General features: G+C 46.6%; 1 protein-coding gene across 1 annotated transcript in view; it reads right to left on the reverse strand.

Moving 5' to 3' along the window:
* Positions 1-18,884, reverse strand: part of GABRA3 (gamma-aminobutyric acid type A receptor subunit alpha3) — a 100,871-nt gene extending 81,987 nt beyond the window's left edge. The window contains exons 1-3 of the mRNA XM_067549770.1: positions 18,843-18,884; positions 11,064-11,189; positions 4,380-4,501 (exon numbers count right to left, since the gene is read on the reverse strand). Coding sequence (XP_067405871.1) covers positions 4,380-4,501; positions 11,064-11,146 — 205 coding nt within the window. The 5' untranslated portion in view covers positions 11,147-11,189; positions 18,843-18,884. The remainder of the gene's footprint in view (positions 1-4,379; positions 4,502-11,063; positions 11,190-18,842) is intronic.
* Between the last annotated feature and the right edge of the window lie 1,769 nt (positions 18,885-20,653).

Consider the following 20,653-nt stretch of genomic DNA (forward strand, 5'->3'; position numbering starts at 1 on the left):
CCCCAAGGAAGCTGGGGGGAGCAAGGAGCAACACCAGGGCTCCCTGCATCCAAGTCACTTTCCCCATCTGGGCTGTGCTGTGAGATGAGCATCAGGAGTTGCTGCTGTCTGCTCTACTCTTATGTGGCCAACCTTATGGGGTGCACAGAGAAGCAGCATTGGACAGGGGAGCGAGCAGCAATACCAGCTGCTCCATCCTTGCAGGTCAGTTTCCCCAGGTGGGTGCAGGATAGGAAGTGTTGGGGTTAGGGGCAAAGGGGGCACAGTAAAGGACTTAAGGGCAAAGGAGGAGTAGGGAGCCTGCAAAGGTAATAGGGGGGCACCCACAGGGGTCAGGGGGTCTCACTCAGAGGCTTGCTGTGTGAAGTGGTCACCAATACAAAAAGTTTGAGAACCACTGTTTTAATGGAAATCTATGCAACGGCAAAGACATCAAGCAGAAATGTCATGGAAGGGTTAATAGTTCCCCATCTTTGTCCTTCCTTGTCAGCAGCTGCGGTAGCAACTGCAGAGTTAACTGTCCTACCATCCCCGAGGTTTCCCAGCAGATAGCCTTTCTTAGGGCACTGGCTTTCCAGGAAGTAATGGGTTCAATTCAGAGCTTTATTTGTTGTTTCTAATATTCATGGGTCCACTCATCACTCACTGTGAAGAAGTCACAGCACTGACGAGAACCAGGGAAAGTTCAGGCATGCACCGTGTATTCTTCCCTACACAGCTCTGCCAATGCAACCATGCTTATTTCATTCCTGGGCTAGCTCACAGCTCTGCAAATGGCCCTCGGACAGAAGCTGGAGGACCCCCTGCTTTTCCAGACATGGCCTGAAACAGTGACAGATGTGGCGTTAGAACAATTTTTATATTGTGAGGGGGGGGGATCATTGAACAAAACTGCAAATCCTGTATATGATGGAAACCACTTCAAGTCACGGGGTGCTGCCGCACCCTCAGCACCCCTAGTTCCAGCACCCCTGAGTGACTGCCAGGGTACAAAGTTTTTGTGGCATACCCCAGTTAGAATGAGACACCAGTAAACTCATTCATGCCTGGCCCAAGCCAGGATTTGAACTCAGATCTACAGCAACAAAAGGTGAATGAACAAACCTGCGAGGACCCCGTTTTAAAAGGCCTGGACCCAGCTATATCCTGGAATATTGTAATGAGATTTCACCCTTTATTAATGAGTCTCTATTACTTAAGACATAGCTTTTCAATGGCAGAAATCTGGAGACTGTCTCTTTGCTCATCCATCATTGTATGTTTCTAATGATAATTAAATAATATGTTGTGCTTTTTAATACCTTCCTTTGAAGGAGCTCAAAGCATTTGACATGCCTTAACTCCATCTCAAAGCTTCTATGGGACAGGCAGCATTACCTCCATTTGTAAAATGGGGAAACTGAGGCAGGGAGGTTGGGATTCAATGGCAGGGCTGGGAACTGAACCCACACATCCTGACTTCCAGTCATCTGCTAAGTGTGAGGCCATGCCCTCTCCTTGGGTCACAATAGCATCAGCACTGTGCTGTGTGTGAAAATAAAGCACACGTAGCAGAGTAAACTGCCTCGAGATGATGAAAGTCTCCTCCAGACTAAGGCATTCGGGAGGGAGAAAGGCAAACAGATGGGAGAGGGAGTCCTAAGAAAGTCAGAGGGTTGGCGCATACTCTGTTAACGGCATGGTCCGCACAGACGGCAGATTGAAATCCCGAAGGTAACCCAATGTGCTTTCCGAAGCAGTGAGCGAGACCCCAGCAGTGCAGTGACTGACTGAAAAGGATGCAGAATCCTCACACAGTCTTGGTTAGTAGAGCCCATTTGTACCAAATGGTGCTCCAAGACAACCAGCTTAACCTCTATCCTTTACACAGAACGCACTGGGATCATTAGCATCCTCCTCTCCAGCCACAAGAGGCCGGCAAACAGGACACCTGTTTAACACCTCCTCCGAACAGCCACCGACAACAGCCCCCACAGAGCCACACTGCAGCGTCAGCAATGAGCTGGAGCCCGATTCTGGGCAGGAAGCTCGAACCCCACAGTCTAGCTCAGAGGCGAGAGGGCAAGCCAGCCAAACACACACACACTGGGAAGCTCAGCCCTAGCTAAGAACCTTATCTTGTACCTTTGCCAGCCCCTCCCATCCGGCGCCGCGATTAATGAAAGCTGCGTGCAGGGAAAGCAGAGGGAGAGCAGCTTTGTGCAGGCTCAGGCAATTCATTATGTTAATAGTTTTGCTGAAGGTCCTAAAGCAATATTCTAGAGACGTTCTTCGGAAGGTTTTAACTTCTCCAGAAGGGGCTCCTGGGAGTCCTCTTGTTAATAGTTGGCGCTGGGGATTGGTTTGCTATTGAGCCCAGAACGAGCCACAGATGTCCCCTAAGTCCCCTTTCAGATGCATTTCATTGGAATCGATCCACCCATCAGAGTGATTTGAGGAAGCAAGGCTATCAGTGGGATTGCAGTTAATTCTGGGGGAGAGAGATGAGCAGCAAAAGAGATAAAACTGATGGATGGCCTATGCAGATATTTTAACCCTTTCCCTCGCAGGTGAAAGATCCATGCAGCAAGGCAGGTTTTTGAAGGCAGCAGAGCTTGTTGGCACACACCTGGATCTTGGGTGATCTGTGCCAGAGGTGACTTTGGAGAGGTGCAGGCATGCAGTAGCAGTGGCGGGGGGAGAGGTGAGGAGGGACTGACATTTTTGGACTCTCTTCTGCTCTCCCTTTAAGAGAGCCAGATTCTCCTTTTCTAACAGACAAAAGAAGATTGAGTTCTGGTTGTTACGGATTAGAAAGCTTCTCCCAGCAGGAGTCACTGTAAGGAATGCAGCAAGAGCCTTCCACACGGGGAAGTTCACGGCTATTCTAATCCCAGGCTTCCCCAGCAGAAGTCCCCATAGGAACAGTAGGGTATGGGAAGTGCTGGGACTTCACTCTCCACATCCCCAGCAGGGTGTAGTAAAGTACTCAGCAGGACAGTACTCCGCTCACAGGGGAGCTCACGATTACACCAGTCCTAGACTCTCTCAGGAGTCACTGTAACAGGCTGCGGAAGCACTAGCTGAGTGGGAAATGGCTGCCATTCCAATCCCAGCAGAATATCTGGAAAGCATTGTGCAAGTACTCTCTCTGTAGGGGAGCCCAGTCACAGCTCCTCCTTGCTGTACTGAATTGCAAAGGGGCAGTGGCTGTGGGCGTTGGGGGAGGGGGGGGAAGGGGGAACTCTCAGCAGTTCCCTACAGACATGCTGCAATTCAACCTAAACCCACTGCTTTGGTTTCACAAACCAAACGGCAGCCAGCAACATTCTGGCAGTGGCAATCCACACTTGAGAGAAGCCATCTCCCTTGCATCAGTCACATCCCTACAAAAAAATTCTGATGCAAAGCCCACACGAAGCAAAGGGGAGGAAAGGTAATGAAATCCCCCTGCTCCTCCATCATGTGTCCATGCCTCACTCAATAAACCCAGCATCTTACTAGTGTGACTCTAGTTCCCCTCTCCCTCCTCCCCCTTCCTGTCTGTGGTCCTTTCTCATCATGACATGCCACAGTTGTACTCTCAGCTCTTCTGGGGAGGGATCCTGTCTTATAAGGCACAGTACACTGGAGCTTGGAAAAAACAATAATTCCTGATGAGGGTGATGTTTAGATCACCCTTGAGTCCCAGTGAGAAAGGCCTGGCTGACTAGGACCCAAGGCAAGAAGAATTTTTTCTTCTTGTAATTTCTAAAGAGTGATTTCTAAATGGGACATGGACAGGGAAGAAATTATTTTGAGACTGAAAGAGCATTTGTCTGACAAAACCCTCCAACATCCATTGGAAAGAAAGACATCAGTCTGGCATGCTGGTCCTCACATGCCTGGCATGCTGGGTTCACAGAGTTCTGCTCTAAGAAATGGGAATGAAAGCAGATCACCATAATGCCTGGGATGGCAGACAGCTTGGGTTTGTGTTTGGGGTTTCCTCTGGCCAAGCCTTGAGGTAGAAGGCCCAGGACTGAATGAACTTGATGATCAAACTCCATCCTCTCCACAGGAGAAGGAGGTCTTCCCTAGGAGAAGGTTGGGGTCCATTAGTGCAGGAAGAGAAGCTCACATTGGTCCGTCTACAGATCTATTGATGCAGCTATCATAGAAGCTCAGGACATAGGTCAGAGAGAGACCACCTTCCTGTCTCACCTCAAGAGAGTGAGGTGTGTTTCTTTCCCATCAGAAGATTATTGGGGTTATAAAAAATGAGGGAATGAATGACTGTAGGACCAAATTCCCCCCTTACTCCATGAAGGGTTGTTGATATTACTCTGGGAATCAGCTTTATAACTCATTTCTGAACCTATGCGGTGGAAGAGAATAAAATCCTCACAATGTAGACTGACCTCCGAGTCCAGGTCTCAGCCGATTGTCGTACCCATCCAACAGCCGGTCCAGAATACGTGTGAAGATGGTGATATTGTCCTTGCTGTCATCAATAATATCTGGACCATGTTTCTGAGAAAGCCTGGGGAAAGGAGAGAGATATAAAGAGAAATCAGACTAAAAATCTGGTCTTAATATGCCCTGAACTCTTGTTTTAAACAAAGATGTTCATTCCTACCTAGTCTGCCTCTGCAGCCTTGCACTGCAGTATGCTTTATGCTTGTCCATAGGATAACGTGTGTAGGAGGCTGATTGCAAGAGACATTACACCTACTCCAGTCCCAGCCTCTCTCCCTAGTAGCCACTGCAGAGGCTGATTGCAGAGAGCTCACAGCTACTCTGCCCATTTAGAGTTGCTGTATGGGGTGCTGGCAACTATGTCAGCCAGTTACTAAAATGCTAGAATCTTCCATTAACCAACCATGTGGGGAATTATTTAGGAGCACACTGGCTGGGAGAATTATCTTCCCCTTTTGTAGCATCCCCCAGTCAACAGCCTAATGGAGAAAGGTTTAGCAGATGCTCTGGAGATCTCACAGTTACTCCAGTCCCAGTTTCTCCTAGTAGGAGATGCGTAGTAAATGATGCAGGAGAACTAATGGGTAGAGGAGATTACAGGCTCTCTTCCTTTCAGGAGGGTCCATTTCAAAGAACTGAAGATAAGCAAACTACTTTGGATATGAGGCACTGAACTGCCACTTAAAATAGGAAGTGAATTGTTTCTGAAGTTGGTTGAAATTTTTCCTCCACTTGAAATTGAATTTCATTCTCACTTGCCTACATGTTTCCGGATTCCGTTCAGAGCACAAATGCTGAAATGGCATTTGTATGGAAAGCCTTTTTTCCATGGTATTTTCTGGCCCACGGGGAAAAAAGAAAATATAAATACACATGAACAAGCTTCATCTCAGAAGATTTCCAATGCAGTTTTGCAGACCTAAGGAGAGCTTTGGATAAGCATTCAAAATGTTGCAGTTTTAGTCAAACAAAGGGCATGATTTTCAGAGGTGTGGAACAACCCAATTCTCACTGGAATCAATTAACTTCTGAAATTTAAGTCACAGATCACTAGATGCCCAACAGCGTAAGGGACAGTGTAATAATGCTGTCTATAAGGGCCATTTACAGTCATTCAAATCCCAGCAGGTGACATGAGTAGGAACTGTAGGTGGACAGACAACAGACTAAGTGAAGGAGAAAGCAGACAGAAAAAGCTAGTGAAATGCAGAGATTGCACGAAAGATGGAGAGAGAAAAAGAACCAAGTGAAGTTAAGCTACAAGAAGCTTCAAGGAGACAGAAGGAAAGATTAAGAAGCCTGGACATGCAGCATGATAGATAAAGAAACATAGCAAGGTACAGAGATGAATGGCTGGTTTAGCGGAAGAATTGCTAGAAGTGGCACAGGAGTCATCTGGTGGGGGCTGCAGTCCAGCACTGACAAATCGATGCATTACTGCTAAACAGAGAAATAAATGACTTGGGAGCAGCAGCTTGATTAAGATGAGTGAACAAGGCAAATGGGAGAGACACCAATGCTGGTTGTTGGGGGTTGTAAATTCTAAAGGTGCATTTGCAGATCCACTGGAATGGGGTCCCTTAGTAGGGGTCTGGTGGTGCAGCTTTTGGCAGTATTCCTACCCCAGGACTCTGCAAGTTTCATTTGTTTCCCCCCTCCCTTCTCTCTCACTCTTAATTTTTTTCTTTTCCTTCGTCTACTAAGGGTTGTTTTGTTGATGGTGCTTCTGAATTAGGGTTGATTTGTAGGATGGCCAGTTTCCCTATGCGGTGCATAAAACAAGGAGGAACGCAACATTCCCAAACTGCAGACTTTGATTTTTTTTCCTCCTTCTCCAACACACACACACATACACACAATCTCTCTCTCCCCCTCCCCCCCAAAGGGCAGTGCTCACACACACACTAAAGGAAAGTGCTAATGGCACTGCAGTTGCTAGGAGCTTACGGCATTCCTGTGCTGGACTCCATTCTGGCTTGTCCGATGGGTCGTGAAATCATCTCTGTGACAGTTTCACTAAGCATGTTGGATGAAGCCACCAGCTTGGTATGATGATTACCAGCCCATCTAATCCCCACCACCACTACAACTAGTTAGTGACAGGACAACTTCACAAGGTTCATAGGAGCACCCCAGAGGTCCATAGGCCTATTTGAACCTCAGCTGAACTAGCCAGAGCTCTTGGCTTACGGAGCTACTAGGTGAGGTCCAAAAGCTCATGACAACAGGCTCTCATGAGAGATCTGTCAGTTGCTGGAAATACAAGAACAGCATCTTCTCAATGTGTTTTAGAACTTCTAGTCTGATGCAGGAAATGCAGAGCCTGGCCAAAACTGAAGAATAATGAGGGGAGGAATGGTGGCTAGGATTTTCAAGACCAATTGTTTAGCATGGGGTTTCATTAGAGGGCCACACTTGATATAACAGGTACACTTATAAATAGTTTATGAAGGGTCAATAAATAATAAGTAGTAGAGCTGGTCAGGAATTTTCCATCTAAATTTGTTTTTGTGCATTTGGGGTTGACAGAAAATTCCATTTCTGCAAAATCTAAATTTTCCTGTGAAAAATTTGGATTTGGCATCAATGAAAAATCAAAATGAAACATTTGGTGCTGCGTCAGGTTGACCTGAATCAACACATTTCAGTTTGTTGTCCCTAACTGAAATGTTTCAATCATTTTGACATCAATCTAGATTTGTTTGAGCTGTTGCATGCCTCCTGGAGTATTTGAGTGCCTCATGCCCCAATTCTCCTCTTTGAAACAGGCTCCCTAACTGGACTACATCTCCCATGATGCACCACAGTCTCCAGTCTTGTTGAGCTGACACAATTCATCATGGTATATCGTGGGAGATGTAGTCTAGCCCACAGAGGAGAATGGGACATGAGGCACTTGAACTACAACTCCCATAAGGCACCATGGCAGCCAAAAGGGACACATAATAATGTCCATCCAAGCCAAAATGAAATGTTTTGATTCTGTAAAGTCAAAATGTTTCATTTTTACATCAGAAATATCAAAACAAAACATTTCAGATTTGTTTTTTTGGAACTTTCCATTCTGTAAAAAAATAAATATACATTGACTTTTTGTACAGATTTGGTATATAAACAATTTTTAAAATATCCATGGGACAGAAATCTGGTTTTCAACCAGGTCTAAATAAAGAGCTGTTTTTCATAGGAGGGACAGTAATAGCACAGTGGGAATAATGTCCAATAGGTTGCTTAACCATGGCTTTTAACCATCTGTCCGACCTTCTGCTGATGTGCTTATAACCATCTAGAACTTATACGTATATCTGTATTGTGCTAACAATGGCTATTAATAATTTATTAATACTTTATAAACTATTTAAAATGCAGCCTTAATATAAAGCATGACAGGATAGAGTTTTAAGAGCAGTGCCAGACAGGGGTTCACTAGTGATTGGCAAACTCATCCTGTCTAATTTTGACCCCATTTTGCTTAGTTTGAGGTTTGACATTTTGGTTCAGACTGGAACACTATGGGGGGTCACGTCTTGCTTAGAAGATCCTGTGAAAAAAGCAGCACAGCTGGAGAGAGAAAATTTTAAAGGAAGAATCAGGAGCATCTCTATGTGGAACCATATTCGGGGCGTCGGCTTGATCCAGCATAGCTTTGGGGAGAGATTCATCTATCATTAATATAAAGCAAAGGCTGCCCTTTGGCTAGGGAAAAACAATGGGACAAATTGATCCTTCTCCCAACCTGACCAAGTGGGAATGGAGAGTGCAGAATTAATGAATGAAAGGAGAGCTGACAGCAGATGAACAAGATCAACATGCGACCAACAGAAAGGGAGATAACGACGTGCATGAGGTGGAGTTTGGACGCTAGAATATGCAATGCAGGGGCAGTGGAGAGATCTGAAGGGATTGAGGCTGGTTCAGACAGTGCCACCTTGCCTGCATCCACACGGGCTGTAAGGTCAGGCTGGAATGCTGGCAGGGAGTTTATGGCTCATACCCTAGCAGCAAGATGCATGGAATACAAGCTGCTTCATGTTGACTGACAGCTTAGGGGGACTCCAGATGTTTCCCCCTTTATTGTGGTCTTAGCTGAGGCAAATCACAGGCTTCCCATCTTGAAAAAGGAAATCTCCATGTGCTATTCCCTGGGCCCTAATTTCCTGCTCAAACACACACACCAGTTCTGGATCCCATTCCAATTTCTACCCACCCTTGCCCTATAGGGGTGAATGCTTCTCTCTAGTTAGCATGGCTCCAGTGTTTGGGAGAGGGCTGAAGATCATTCACTGAGCTTTTGGCTTTACTGCCTTGGAGGCCAAGCGTAGATTTCTCTGAGTTGGGCTGCAGAGGAATTTAGGTCTGAAATGAGGGGAGGGTGAGAGGTATAAGAGCGTGGGGATAATATCAGGGCTATGTAGATCAGAGGGACAATCAGGTACGTGAGAAGCGGTGACATGCCATGGGATAACACCAGATCAGAGTGAGACGGAGGAAGATTTGGATCTATGATGTGGGACAAAAGAGCAGTGGATAATGCCTGATCCTCATGTATTGGAGCAGAATTGGGATCTGTAATAAGGCCCAGGACAAGACAAGGAGATGGAGAGGATCAGATTGCAGAAAGGCTGCCTATAGACAGGAAGGACAACAAGCAGGGGGCCCTGCAGGCACAGCGCAGAGGCTGGTTTTGAATGTGACTCCACAATGATCTAAGTAACTACTTTCAGCCAAATGTAGAAGGATTTCATGACAAATGAATGCCCAGATACCCAGGTTAGAGACAACAGGAGAACAAGGAGTTCACATCCATGGGTTTAATCTAAATTGCAGCAGCTCTTGCAGCCGCCTTATCACCAGGGGTCTGTCAGCGTTTCCATTACAATGAAAAACCAGCACCAACAAAGGGAAGGGTTTATCTTGGGGGAAAAAATGGAAATGAAATGAAAGTTTACACAGGCAGCTTATTGCTCCCTGTACAGACCGGTGACAGCTGGGATGAAAGCATTGAGGCATTGCAGTTTGTGGAACAGCTACTCAGCAAGTTTTCTGGCTATTGCTCAGAACCCTATTTACTACGTCAAAGAACAAAACCAAGCCTTTCACCACAGCTTAGAGAAAAGGGGTGTTATTGCCCCTCGGGAAGAGTTAAGCAGTTTTTAGATGGAGATTTTCATGTGCAGCAAGTGAGAAGGAAACATTTTAGCTCGTTGATTTAACAGCAGTGAAAGTGTGCACATGTGCATGCACACATGCATGCAGGCATGTGAGCACCTTTCTGTATGTTTACACACATGTGCGGGCACGTGTAGGCATGCGTTTGTACGAATGTGCGCGTATGGGGCTTGAATGTATAAGTGTGCATGTGGGGGGTGCATGAGTATGTGCAAAATCAAATATATATCAGTGCACGAGAATGTGAGAGGAGAATGAGTATGTGTAAGTGAAGGCATGTGACGGGGTGCACAAGTGTGTGGAATAAATGTGAATGATTGTGTTTGCATGCTTGTGTACACACATTAAAATCCATTACTCCAAATATTGCTGCCAAACATGGATGCTGTAGGTGATTCCTCAGCATTGGTATCTACTTTCTAGATGTACATTTCATATGTAAAAAACAAAGGGATTTTTACTTGAGGATCTCCTCATTCCCCACCACTGTCCACATAGACTATGTGCTGCAGTGGGCCTCCCTCTGTTTAAAAGGAGTTCAACCCTCCTGACATTCTGACTGTCAATTTGGGAAGCACAGTGGAGTGTTATGCTGCCATTGGACTACATAATGATCTGATTACAGGTGGCCAATTATGGACAAATGGGCTCATTTTCTCTGTTCAGAGCAGTTTAAGAGTGCAAGAAAGCAAGCAAGGTCAGGCAGTAGCATCCCGGATCAGGTGCTCCTGGGCAAGATCAGGAACCACTAGTCAAGGCCAAGAACGTCATCTAAGATCAAAGCTTTTTTTTCTTTGTTGGCTGCACTTTTAACAGTCAAACAGCTGAATCAATTTCATTCGTCAAACGCTGTAAAAAAAAAAAAACAACAACATAGGCCTACCCTCAAAACAATCTGCCAAATATTAGCTCAGAGCGAATTGCTCATGGGCCAAGTTAGAAAATTGGTTTTGTCATAAAAGTGCTGACATAACCTTAGCTATATTGGCTTGAACAATGCTAATGTAATCTCAGACACTCTCAGCTACAAGAGAGTGAATATTCCAAGGAGGTTGGGGGGGGGGGGGCGCACTTGTCTTATGTTACACTGGAATATTGCATGCACCCAAGGGAAGCAGAGACTTGAAATACTGCAAATGAGATGGATGACGGTGCAACCAGCATCCTGGGAGATATTGCAGAAGACTAAATGGAGCAGGTGCTAGAGAGGCAAAGCCTTAAGATACATATAAACCCTACAGCAAGGCTTTGGAAGGGCAGCGGGGAGGGAAGTGGACACTCTTCTGGGTTTATACTGGAATGGTTTAAAGAAAAACCAGGGGTGGCCCTTTTCCAGGTTATATTGGAATACTCCAAGTGAAGAAAGGTGGGGCTTGGGGACCTGACACTCGAATATCCCAAGCAGAGCATGAGGAGTCACCAGTGTTATTAAACCCCCCAGGTCCTTGTCATCTTACCCAGCTTCAGCAGGGAGCACCGTGAGTAGAGTTCCAAGGCTAATGATACAGAGAGGAATGGTTCTTGGGACGCTCAGCGCCATGTCTTCGAGACGCAGCAATGGAGAGTAGGAGAGTCTCTGAGACCTGCCAGGAGAGTGGAGCAGAGAGGGGAAAGGCAAGTAAGGGACAAAGAGAAAGAAAAGAGATTTTACTCACTAGCATGAAAGCTTGTCACTGATTTCCCCAAAAGCTCACAGGTTTATCCACACCCCCTTCGCAGCCAGCCAGGGCTGGGCTTGGGGATACAGTACAAAAGTGGTTACAAGTCCCTTGAGTTTTGAGAAGACCCCAGATCAGTCCATAGATGGGATGGACAGTGCCATCCAGGCTGCCACGGACAGCACTAGCACCGCGGACAACTCCTGCCTCCCAGCTGCCTATGACTAAACCAGCTCCTATGCTGAGCCCCCAGCAAGAGCTCTGGCCACAAGGCGGCGCAGTACAACAGCATGAGAGGCAGTGGGGTCTAGCAGGCTATAAAAATGACCAAGCAGGGGACAAAAATCCCCTCTCCCTTTGTGGGTTGGGGCAAGTCACAGACTGACATTTCCGCACTTGGGTGGCTAAAATTTGTCACTCAAGTCTAGAGGTGCTGAGTCCCTGCAGAGCCCCTTGAGGTTAGCACCTCTTACAAGCAAGACACTTTGATTTGAATGCTTAAATGTTGATTTAGGGGCCTAACTTAAACCTACGCTTGAAAATTTGGGCCTTATCCTCTCAGTGCCTCTGTTTCTACACACGTGAAATACAGAAAACAATCCTGACCTAGTTCACAGGGTAGCTGTGACTATTAGAGCAGCCAGTGTTTGCAAATACTCAGAGAGAATTCTTAAACTCACCAGAATGCACACAAAGTCCCCTCATTCCTGGGGGGCTTGCGTCATCCAGAATCCCTAGGCTTTTATCTGGACCACTGCCACTTGCAAAACTCGAACCATTGGCAGCCAGGCAGTTAGCCCTGCACAAGCTGCTGGGCTCCACTTCTGTCGCTGCGGGGGACTAGGGGTGACAAGACCCAACTGATTCTTGTCCCACAAACACACATTTGACAACCCCCCTTTATTATTTGTGCTGCAGTGATGTCCCTAATGTTATAGGCATTGTACAAAGGTAAGCGATACGCAGTCTCTGCCCTGAACCTCTCGTGATCTAAAAAAACAAAAAAGAAATCGAGGATGCAGGAGAGGATACGGCAGACAATCAACCTTCCCCATCCATCACCATCAGCACTCCCCAACGGCCTTTGCCCTAGCCCTTAGCAGCTGATTAACATCTTGTAGGAATCACGGTGGAAGTGGGCCTTGAAGAGGGGGCATTGGAAGGAGAAATGATCAGTACCCTTATGGATCGAACCAGGAAGTGCTATCTATGGCTAAGATGCAGCATGGAAGGAAGCAGGAAGATGGTTTTGGGAGTAGCAGCAAACAGGGTGAAGAAGTGGACAGAGCAGTGGGCAGCCTGTTTAGTTTGGGGCGGATGCCAAAGAAGTGTTGGATACCTGCCCCCCAGTCTGATTACGTAGCCACCTGCACGTTCAGTGGTGCAGCTGAGCTGCCTGCAGGCTCACAGCAGAGCCCAAAGGGCCTGGCTCTGTGGATGTGGGGAGAGCTAAACTGAGGGGTGGGCTCAGTAGGAAGGACAGAAGGACAACATTATGGTATGACAAACCAGGGGGTGTTCCCGGAGGTGCATGTGTGCCTCCCACAGCCCGCTGCTCATCCCACCCGCTTCTGAACAATACACCGAGTGGTACCACGTAAGCTCTGAAATAGAGAGGGGAGGATGCTGTGCAGTCTAGCCAGGTGATGGGTGTTCCCCCTCGCCCTCCTGGGGAATGCTTCGGAAACACTCGTGACTCAGTGCAAGCTGCTGCATTCCAAGCCACTAGAAATGGGCTCTTCAGAAACACGAGGCCCACAGTCGAAGACCTCCCTGACTGGGGTCGTTTAGCAGAGGGGGGTGACTCCATCAGACAATGGGGAATCCCCCTAATGCTCCATTTAGTAGCAGAGATCTTAAAACTGGGTGTAAAAGCTTCTTCCACTAAGCGGGTCGCTACCAGGGGCCTACATGACACATCAGGTTAAAGCTCCAACCCTCTTCCCCTTTGGAGGCCTGAACTTGTACTTGACCTGGCTGATGAGTGGAATGAGCAGAGTGGCCTCAGTTTAATCACTAATGGACACCTCTTCTCTTCTCTTGCCACCCCTACTGGTGATACTAGTGCAGTGGCGCCTGTCTGTTTAATCAGAAATTGAGGTGTGTGATCAAAAGAGGAACCTGGGGCGATTGTTGTGTGAACTGACAGGCCGGGCCTACACTGGCGCTCTCACTGCAAGTCCTTGGAGCACAGCACGTTCCTTTCGGTTTAGACACGACCAGTGCAATTCACGTCTCTCTGGTTCAACAGACGAGGCTCTGCGCAAGCAGCAGTTGCTACATTCTGCTGCTGGCCATGCTGACTGATGCCAAATGCTTTCACAAGATCTCAGCAGCTCCAAAGATTCTTCAGAAGCACCAAAGTGACCTAAAGATTCTTCTCCTTACATTCAAGTCACTGCCCACCTCTCCCCCACCCTTGCCACCGTCACCTCAGACTCGGCCATTCCCCATTATGGCAGTCCTGGCCTGCATTTCTCCACATCTGAAAGACAGCGCATGCCAGAAGTCCAGTGAAAGGCTTCCCCCCAATGCTCCATTATGCTAAACCACACTCAGTCTGAGCACACTGAGACAGAGGAAGCTTTCGGCATTTGCCACTCGTGTCTGAAGACCCATTTTTCCTCAAAATGGCTAAGCCTCATTTCACCCTGCTAACGGCACTGCCAGAAATGGATCAAGTTTGGGCATCCAGGTGGCTGGAATGGCCAGTGGGGTGTACTGCCTCTCATTATGTATAGTGTCTCTCATTATGCTGAGGTGCCTTGGACTGGCAGTGACAAGTAAGAAGCTGTGTACAGACAATTGGTTATGATGTCTCCACATCGTACCAACTCACATTTGGTCATTTCAGCTCAGAGGAGGCCCAGTATTGCAACAGCAGGTAGAGCTGGCCTTTGAGAACCCAAAAAGCCTGCAGCTGCTGGCTCCCTGATTTGGAAGACCAAGAAATGGTTCAACTTTCCGGATGTGAAGGCTCAGTTTAAAGCCAGTCTGCTGGGGTTTTCAGCAGCCCGGAGAACACGCTGGTGTCTGTCAAATCAACAGGGACTGTGAAGCTAGGCCCCATGCACAGGGACACTCCTGGTTTCAGGGATGCAGTATTTTCTTAGCTAGCTCCAAACTGAGATGGTGTTTATGCACATTAATGTGGAATTGAGTGTGAGCATGAGGTACAAGAGTCAAATACCAGTTCTGGTCTGGTCAGGAATTTTTCGAGTGAATATTATTCATCAGAAAATGTCAATTTACTGAAACCAAATTTTTTCACAGGAACGTAGCAGCTTCAGGGAAAGTTTCATGGGAAAATGTTTCTCAGTCCATGGAGAGATCAGCACCACAGACAGAGGGCCTAGAATAGCCAATAGCTCAGTGGTTTGGGCACTCCCCTGTGGAATGCGGGAGAACCAGATTCAAGCTCTGTGGGATTCAGAGCAGCAACCTGAATCTGAATATCCTAGGTGAGTGCTCTAACCACAGGGCATTAGCTTTTCTGAGATGGTGTCTCAAAAATTTCAAAAGGTCTCCTTTTTGTCCCAGTGTGGAATGGGAAGTTGTTTTTTTTTTTTTAAATATCAAAAATGTTAATGGGATGGGAAAATAATTTCCCACCCACTCTAGGTGGAACAAGAGTCAGTCATTTTTTGAGATGGAGAAAGTGATGGGAGTTGGCAAAATATTTCACAGACAATGTAAGTTATTCTACTGTGGTTCCTGAGAGAGGGGCTACCACTGGGTGAAATCTTACTGCCATTAGAATCAATGAGAGTTTTCCCATTGACTTTAGTGGGGCCAGGATTTCATGCCATGAGTTTGCTGCATTGGGCAGAGCGGCAGGTCATTGCTGCAACGAGACAAGGCACAGTGGTTAAGAAATAAGATAAACTGAAAGAGCTGGGGTAGCTCTGACTGGAGGAGCCCGGAGTGCTGTAAGTCAGGAATGAGGAGCATGAGCTGAGTTATATGAAGGCACTGGAATAGCAGGGGGTGCTGCAGAAGTGACTTGGGAGACATTAGTAGAACTAGAATAACAGGGGTGGTGGGCTGCAGAACAGGACTGAGGGCTTGTCTATAAGGTGGGGTAATGTGCTCGATGGAAGGGGGTGATTTCTAAAGCACACTAACATGTTGCACCTTATCCGGTCTGTGGAGACCCTGTTGCTCACTGAAGGGTCCTAGTGCACTTTAACACAGCACTGGTTCAAAGAGCAGTACATTAATGCACACCAACAGGGTCGACATGGACAAATTAAGGTGCAGCATATTAGGGCACTTTAGAAATTACCCCATGGTATAGACCAGCCTGAGATGCACTGAGAGCTGTAGGAAAACCCATGACTAGAGCAGCGAGGAGCACATCTCATCAGGAATGAAGAGTGTTATAGATTAGAAGTGATGTACAAGGGCTGAGATCTTTGAAGGCTCAGCAGGAATGGCAGGAAGCAGGTCAGGACAGAGGGGCATCAGCAGAGCTACAGAAGGCCAGGACTGGAATAGCAGGGTGCTGCAGATTGGGACTTAGGGGCACCAGTGTAGGTGCATAGGGGAGGATGGCATACAACTTGCCTACACTACCTCTGCTTTGAGTCAGTGTTATTAATCCTCTTTTTGGCACTGGCATTAAACTCTCCCCTTCTCCAAGATTTTTTTCTTAAATGTGACAAGAAGCACGAGAACCTAAATACAAACATGTCAGCTACAGAGAGGGGGAGAATAAAGCACCCAGTTTTTGGGGAGCAGCCTCTCTATAGTGCACAGCATCCCAGGTGGTGGGAGGTCACTATGCACCAATAGCACTCTCTGGATTTAGCCTTAACCCCAACTTAAAAACATCTAAAGATGGAGATTCCACCACCTCCTTACGTAACCCATTCCAGTGCTTCACCACCCACCTAGTGAAAAGCTTTTTCCTAATATCCAACCTAGACCTCCTCCACTGCAACTTGAGACCGTTACTCCTTGTTCTGTCATCTGCCACCTCTGAGAACAGCCTAGCTCCATCCTCCCTGGAACCCCCTTTCAGGTAGTTAAAGGCTGCTATCAAATCCCCCCTCACTCTTCTCTTCCGCAGACTAAACAAGCCTAGTTCCCTCAGCCTCACCTCATAAGGCTTGTGCTCCAGCCCCCTAATAATTTTTGTTGCCCTCCGCTGGACTCTTTCCAATTTGTCCACATCCTTTCTGTAGTGGGGGGCCCAACACTGGACAAAAGACTCCAAATGAGGTCTCGCCAGTGCCAAATAGAGGGGAATAATCACTTCCCTCGATCTGCTGGCAATGCTTCTACTAATGCAGCCCAATATGCTATTAGCCTTCTTGGCAACCAGGGCACACTGCTGACTCATATCCAGCTTCTTATCCACTGTAACCCCCAGTCCTTTTCTGCTGAACTGCAGAAATAAGTGCAACTGCTTGAACGAGGAGGGGCTATGCATGAGTAAGGGCTTGCTGTATCAGGCCCTTATTTTGCACAGTGACTTCCTTACAAACCATGTACCCCAAAGCCTCATGGAGTTACCCCACTGAGAAATGGGTAGCCCATGCTTGCAAAAGAAAACAATGGGGTAAAGACTTTATAAAGTGTCTAAGAGAAAGCTGACTATAGCGATTCAAACAAAACGGAGACAGACAGGCAGATGGTGGCAGGCAAGCAGGATGTTTCCCCACCCTTGTGTGGAGTTTGAAATGATCAGTCACAATAGAGCTGTATCAATGATTGATTTTCTATGTGGCTGGCCATAGCAAAACAATCTGAAAAAATCATTTTGGATCAACCTGAAACAAAAATTTTTTGATGAACCAAAAAGACAAAAAAAATATTTTGGTCAAAAAAAGTTTGTTTTTAAACATTTTTTTTTTTAAATAAAAAAATTGAAGTAAATTTCAAAATGAAAAAAGTTGTTTCAAACAGAAAAGTTGAAATGAAACATTTGGCTTTTTTGGAATCCCGCCCCCAACCAAAACAATTTGGCAAATTCAACATAAATTGGCAGTGTTTTGGTCGACCCAAATCTGCATTTTTCGCCAAAAAAGGTTTGAATTAAAAATTTTGCCCACTCTTAGTCACAATAGCATTGTTCGGAGCCTTCTCAGTCATGGAATCATAGGGCTAGAAGGGACCACAAAGGGTCATCTTGTTCTCCCCTGGGGAGAAAAATCACCCAGAGAGGAGAAGGGGAAAGGCAGGGAGACATGAAGCTATGATTGGTATGGGGTTGATATTCCAGGCAGAGCAATCTACACCATCTTAACGGATGGTAGAGAGTTTCCCACAAAATCTGTGCACACCCAGCAGAGATGATGTCTGCTGAGGTATAATTGTTGCAGCTGCTCCTCCAGCCTCCACAGGAAGGATTGCAAAGTGCACAGATGAGAGTATTAAAGTATTCACTCGTAAGACATAATTAAAGCTGGTCAGGAGCTGAATTTCTGTTCTGCAGGAAATCCTGATTTTTTTGGGGGGAAAAAATTCATTCCGAATAAAAGGAAAAGCCAAATTTTGCAGTTTCCCAAGCAACAAGAAATTCCCCAAAATTTCAGTTTGGGATCATCATTGACTTTTCATTTTGCTTTTGGCTTATATTAGATTATTATATATATACATAACCATTTTAATATAATATAAAAGCCAAAACGAAACCAAATTCTTTCAACACTATTGAAAGGCTTAATTAAGCTTTTCCTGATGAAAAATTTAGTCAATGGCAACACATTCCCATGAAATATTTTGACTTCAACAAAATCCCAATTTTTGAATGGAAAACTGTTCCATCGAAGTTTTTTCGACCAGCACTAAGAGATATTTAGTGATCGACCCACTAAAGTAATCCACGATTTTACAGCAGCGGTCCCAAAAGCTGCAATAACAGCTTTGCAGTCTGTAGTGTTTTGGACATCGGCTGGAGGATTTTCACTAAGGGTGAGCAAGGGAGAAAGTATGTTCTTTCCAGATCAGCTTTTCTGAGAAGAAGGAAGCCTCACACTAAGAGTACGTCTACGCTTCGAGCTGGGGATGTCATTCTAATCGAGCTAGCACGCTAAAAATAGAGTTACTCTGGCTGGGCGAGCAGCAGGAGGGGCTAACTGCCCTGAATACATGCCTAGCATCTTAGATGACTACGTACTGGGGCCATTAGCCTCTCCCACCACTAGCACCGCTGCAGCGACACTATTTGTAGCAAGCTAGCTGGATTAGAGCCAGCATGGGTATGTCTCCTGCAGTTGGGATTCACACCCCCAGCTCGATGTGTAGATGTACCCTAAGATTGGAAAAGCGGTGGGAAGGGGCAGAAAGGAGGATGCCAGATACGTGGAGGAACCAAGGGTGTAGAGGACAAAGTCTATGGTAATGCAGACTGGGTCAAGACCATGGGCAGTGTTGAAAGCAAGGGGTGAACTGGCTACTAGAATGGTGTTAACACTGACCGCAGTTCCACACCAGTCTACATCAGGAAACTGACCTCACACCACCAGCTCTCATTCACGTGTCCTGTAACGGGCCCTCATTCAGCAGCGTACCAGGCGTATGGCTAACTTTACAGTCATAAGCAGTGTCATTGAAGCAAGTGGGATGGCTCACCTCTGTAATGTTAGGCACACACTTAAAGACCCTGCGAGATCAGGGCCCCGGCGCTGAAAATATTTGGTCCCATCCACACTAAGAGTAAAACGGTCTTCACTACCAATTCAGATGGATGCTTTGTCAGCAACAGCTCGATTCCTTGGTGCAAACAGTGCCACTGAATCTACAGGAGACAGCCCAGCACATCGCTCAACCTCTCCTTCCTTTCGTTTTTGCTTGATTTGTATTGGGAGAGGTGATCTGGGGGTGGTGGAGTGTGAGATACAATTAGCACAGTTCCAGGTCCTCAATTTATTCAGGCTTTTGTTTGAGGGAGGTGGAGAGAGAAACAGGGCCAGATCCTGAGAGTCTATCCAGTTTGACACTTTTGCATGCATTGTCTATGATGCATGGCTTCAACCGTTGTGAACAAGAGCAGGAATCATGGGCTGGATTGTGCCTGGTGGGTGCTGGCTGGCATTGGAGCTGCGTTGGCCCTGTGGCAATGCTAAGCCAGATTACCTATGTTCTTATGTGGACATCCATAAACTGCTGATCACCACCTACAAGTAAAAAAAAAAAATATCGCACAGCATTCTTTCTCCCTTCCCAGCTGGCACGTGGCAGGCTTAGGGGCTGTTTTTAAGCTCCTTGTGCGCCCCCAAGCCAGATCCATGGGCCATCTGGGATGGTTTGAGCCCACAGGCTTATTAGAAAGAATTACCCCGCTGTTCCCTGTGCAGAGGGACTCTGGCTGGACCCCTCTGAACACAGGGCCTTTGACTGCACCTGTCTTTCCCACCAACAAAAGGACTAAGCAAAATCTAGCTCCATGCGAGGCACACTCTAGAAATACAACAGGGACTAGCTGAATGTTTAATTAAAAGGGCAGCAGGGCTGTGGGGAGCTGATCGGTCAAAGCACCTCTGCGTTTAACTGACTAGTGACAGCACCGAGGAGCCCCTTTCTGAATGGCTCCGTCTCTCATGCTGGTTTCATGCAGTGTCTGTAAGGAAGAGGTTGTTTATAGCAGACTTTCATGCAGCCGGGAATAAGAAATCCATTCCTGTACAGCAGAGACCCCTCTCACGAGTGGGAGGAGCCCAAGTGCTGATGGAGTTGACCCTCACAACACTGTAATGTTGGTCATTCTTGCAGTCTGAACTAACCCTGCGGGAGGTGCTTAAAAAATTGTCCATTTACCTCAAGCCTTTCATTGGGGAAAGCTCCAGAACACCTGACAAACTGATCTACTTATTACATGCCTGGATCACTTTTCCCACCATGGTAAAAAGAACATAAGAGCTCCCTTTTCCTCTCACAAGCAGAGGAATGTTTGAATTCAGAAACACCTGTGAGATTCACACAGAACAACGTCAACACCACACCCTCACACCCTCTTTGGGACTCTTCACACACCAACCTAGGAGGCACAAAGCTTACATATTTATCATCCGACCTTCCAAAGAATCTGCCACTCAGAGTGTTGGAGACACATGGAAACCACCAAGTGTGGTTTCTGTAGTATAACACCAATACAAAATACTCACAGAGTAGGAGGCACTTGAGGGGAAAAATGGAGAGAGACAGGGCAACATGGCTGATCACTTGATTGAGAGTCGAACCCCAAACTGGGTCTATTTCTCCACATTCCCCAGTGTGCTGGTGACAGAGATAAATATAAGCAGAGTCCAAACCACCACTGGGTTTAATTTAGCAAAACCAGAAGCTGTCCAACAATGTTTCCCATAAAGTGCAACTAATCCCAGGTTTCCCCTTCCCCCTGTAAATTCCCCTGGATGTGACTCCAAGTAAAGACTAGTTTACAA

Source organism: Emydura macquarii, unplaced genomic scaffold (genome assembly GCF_026122565.2).
Source record: "Emydura macquarii macquarii isolate MOO-44397 ecotype Brisbane River unplaced genomic scaffold, CSIRO-AGI_Emac_v2 contig_1253, whole genome shotgun sequence".
In the NCBI taxonomy this organism is placed as follows: domain Eukaryota; kingdom Metazoa; phylum Chordata; order Testudines; family Chelidae; genus Emydura; species Emydura macquarii.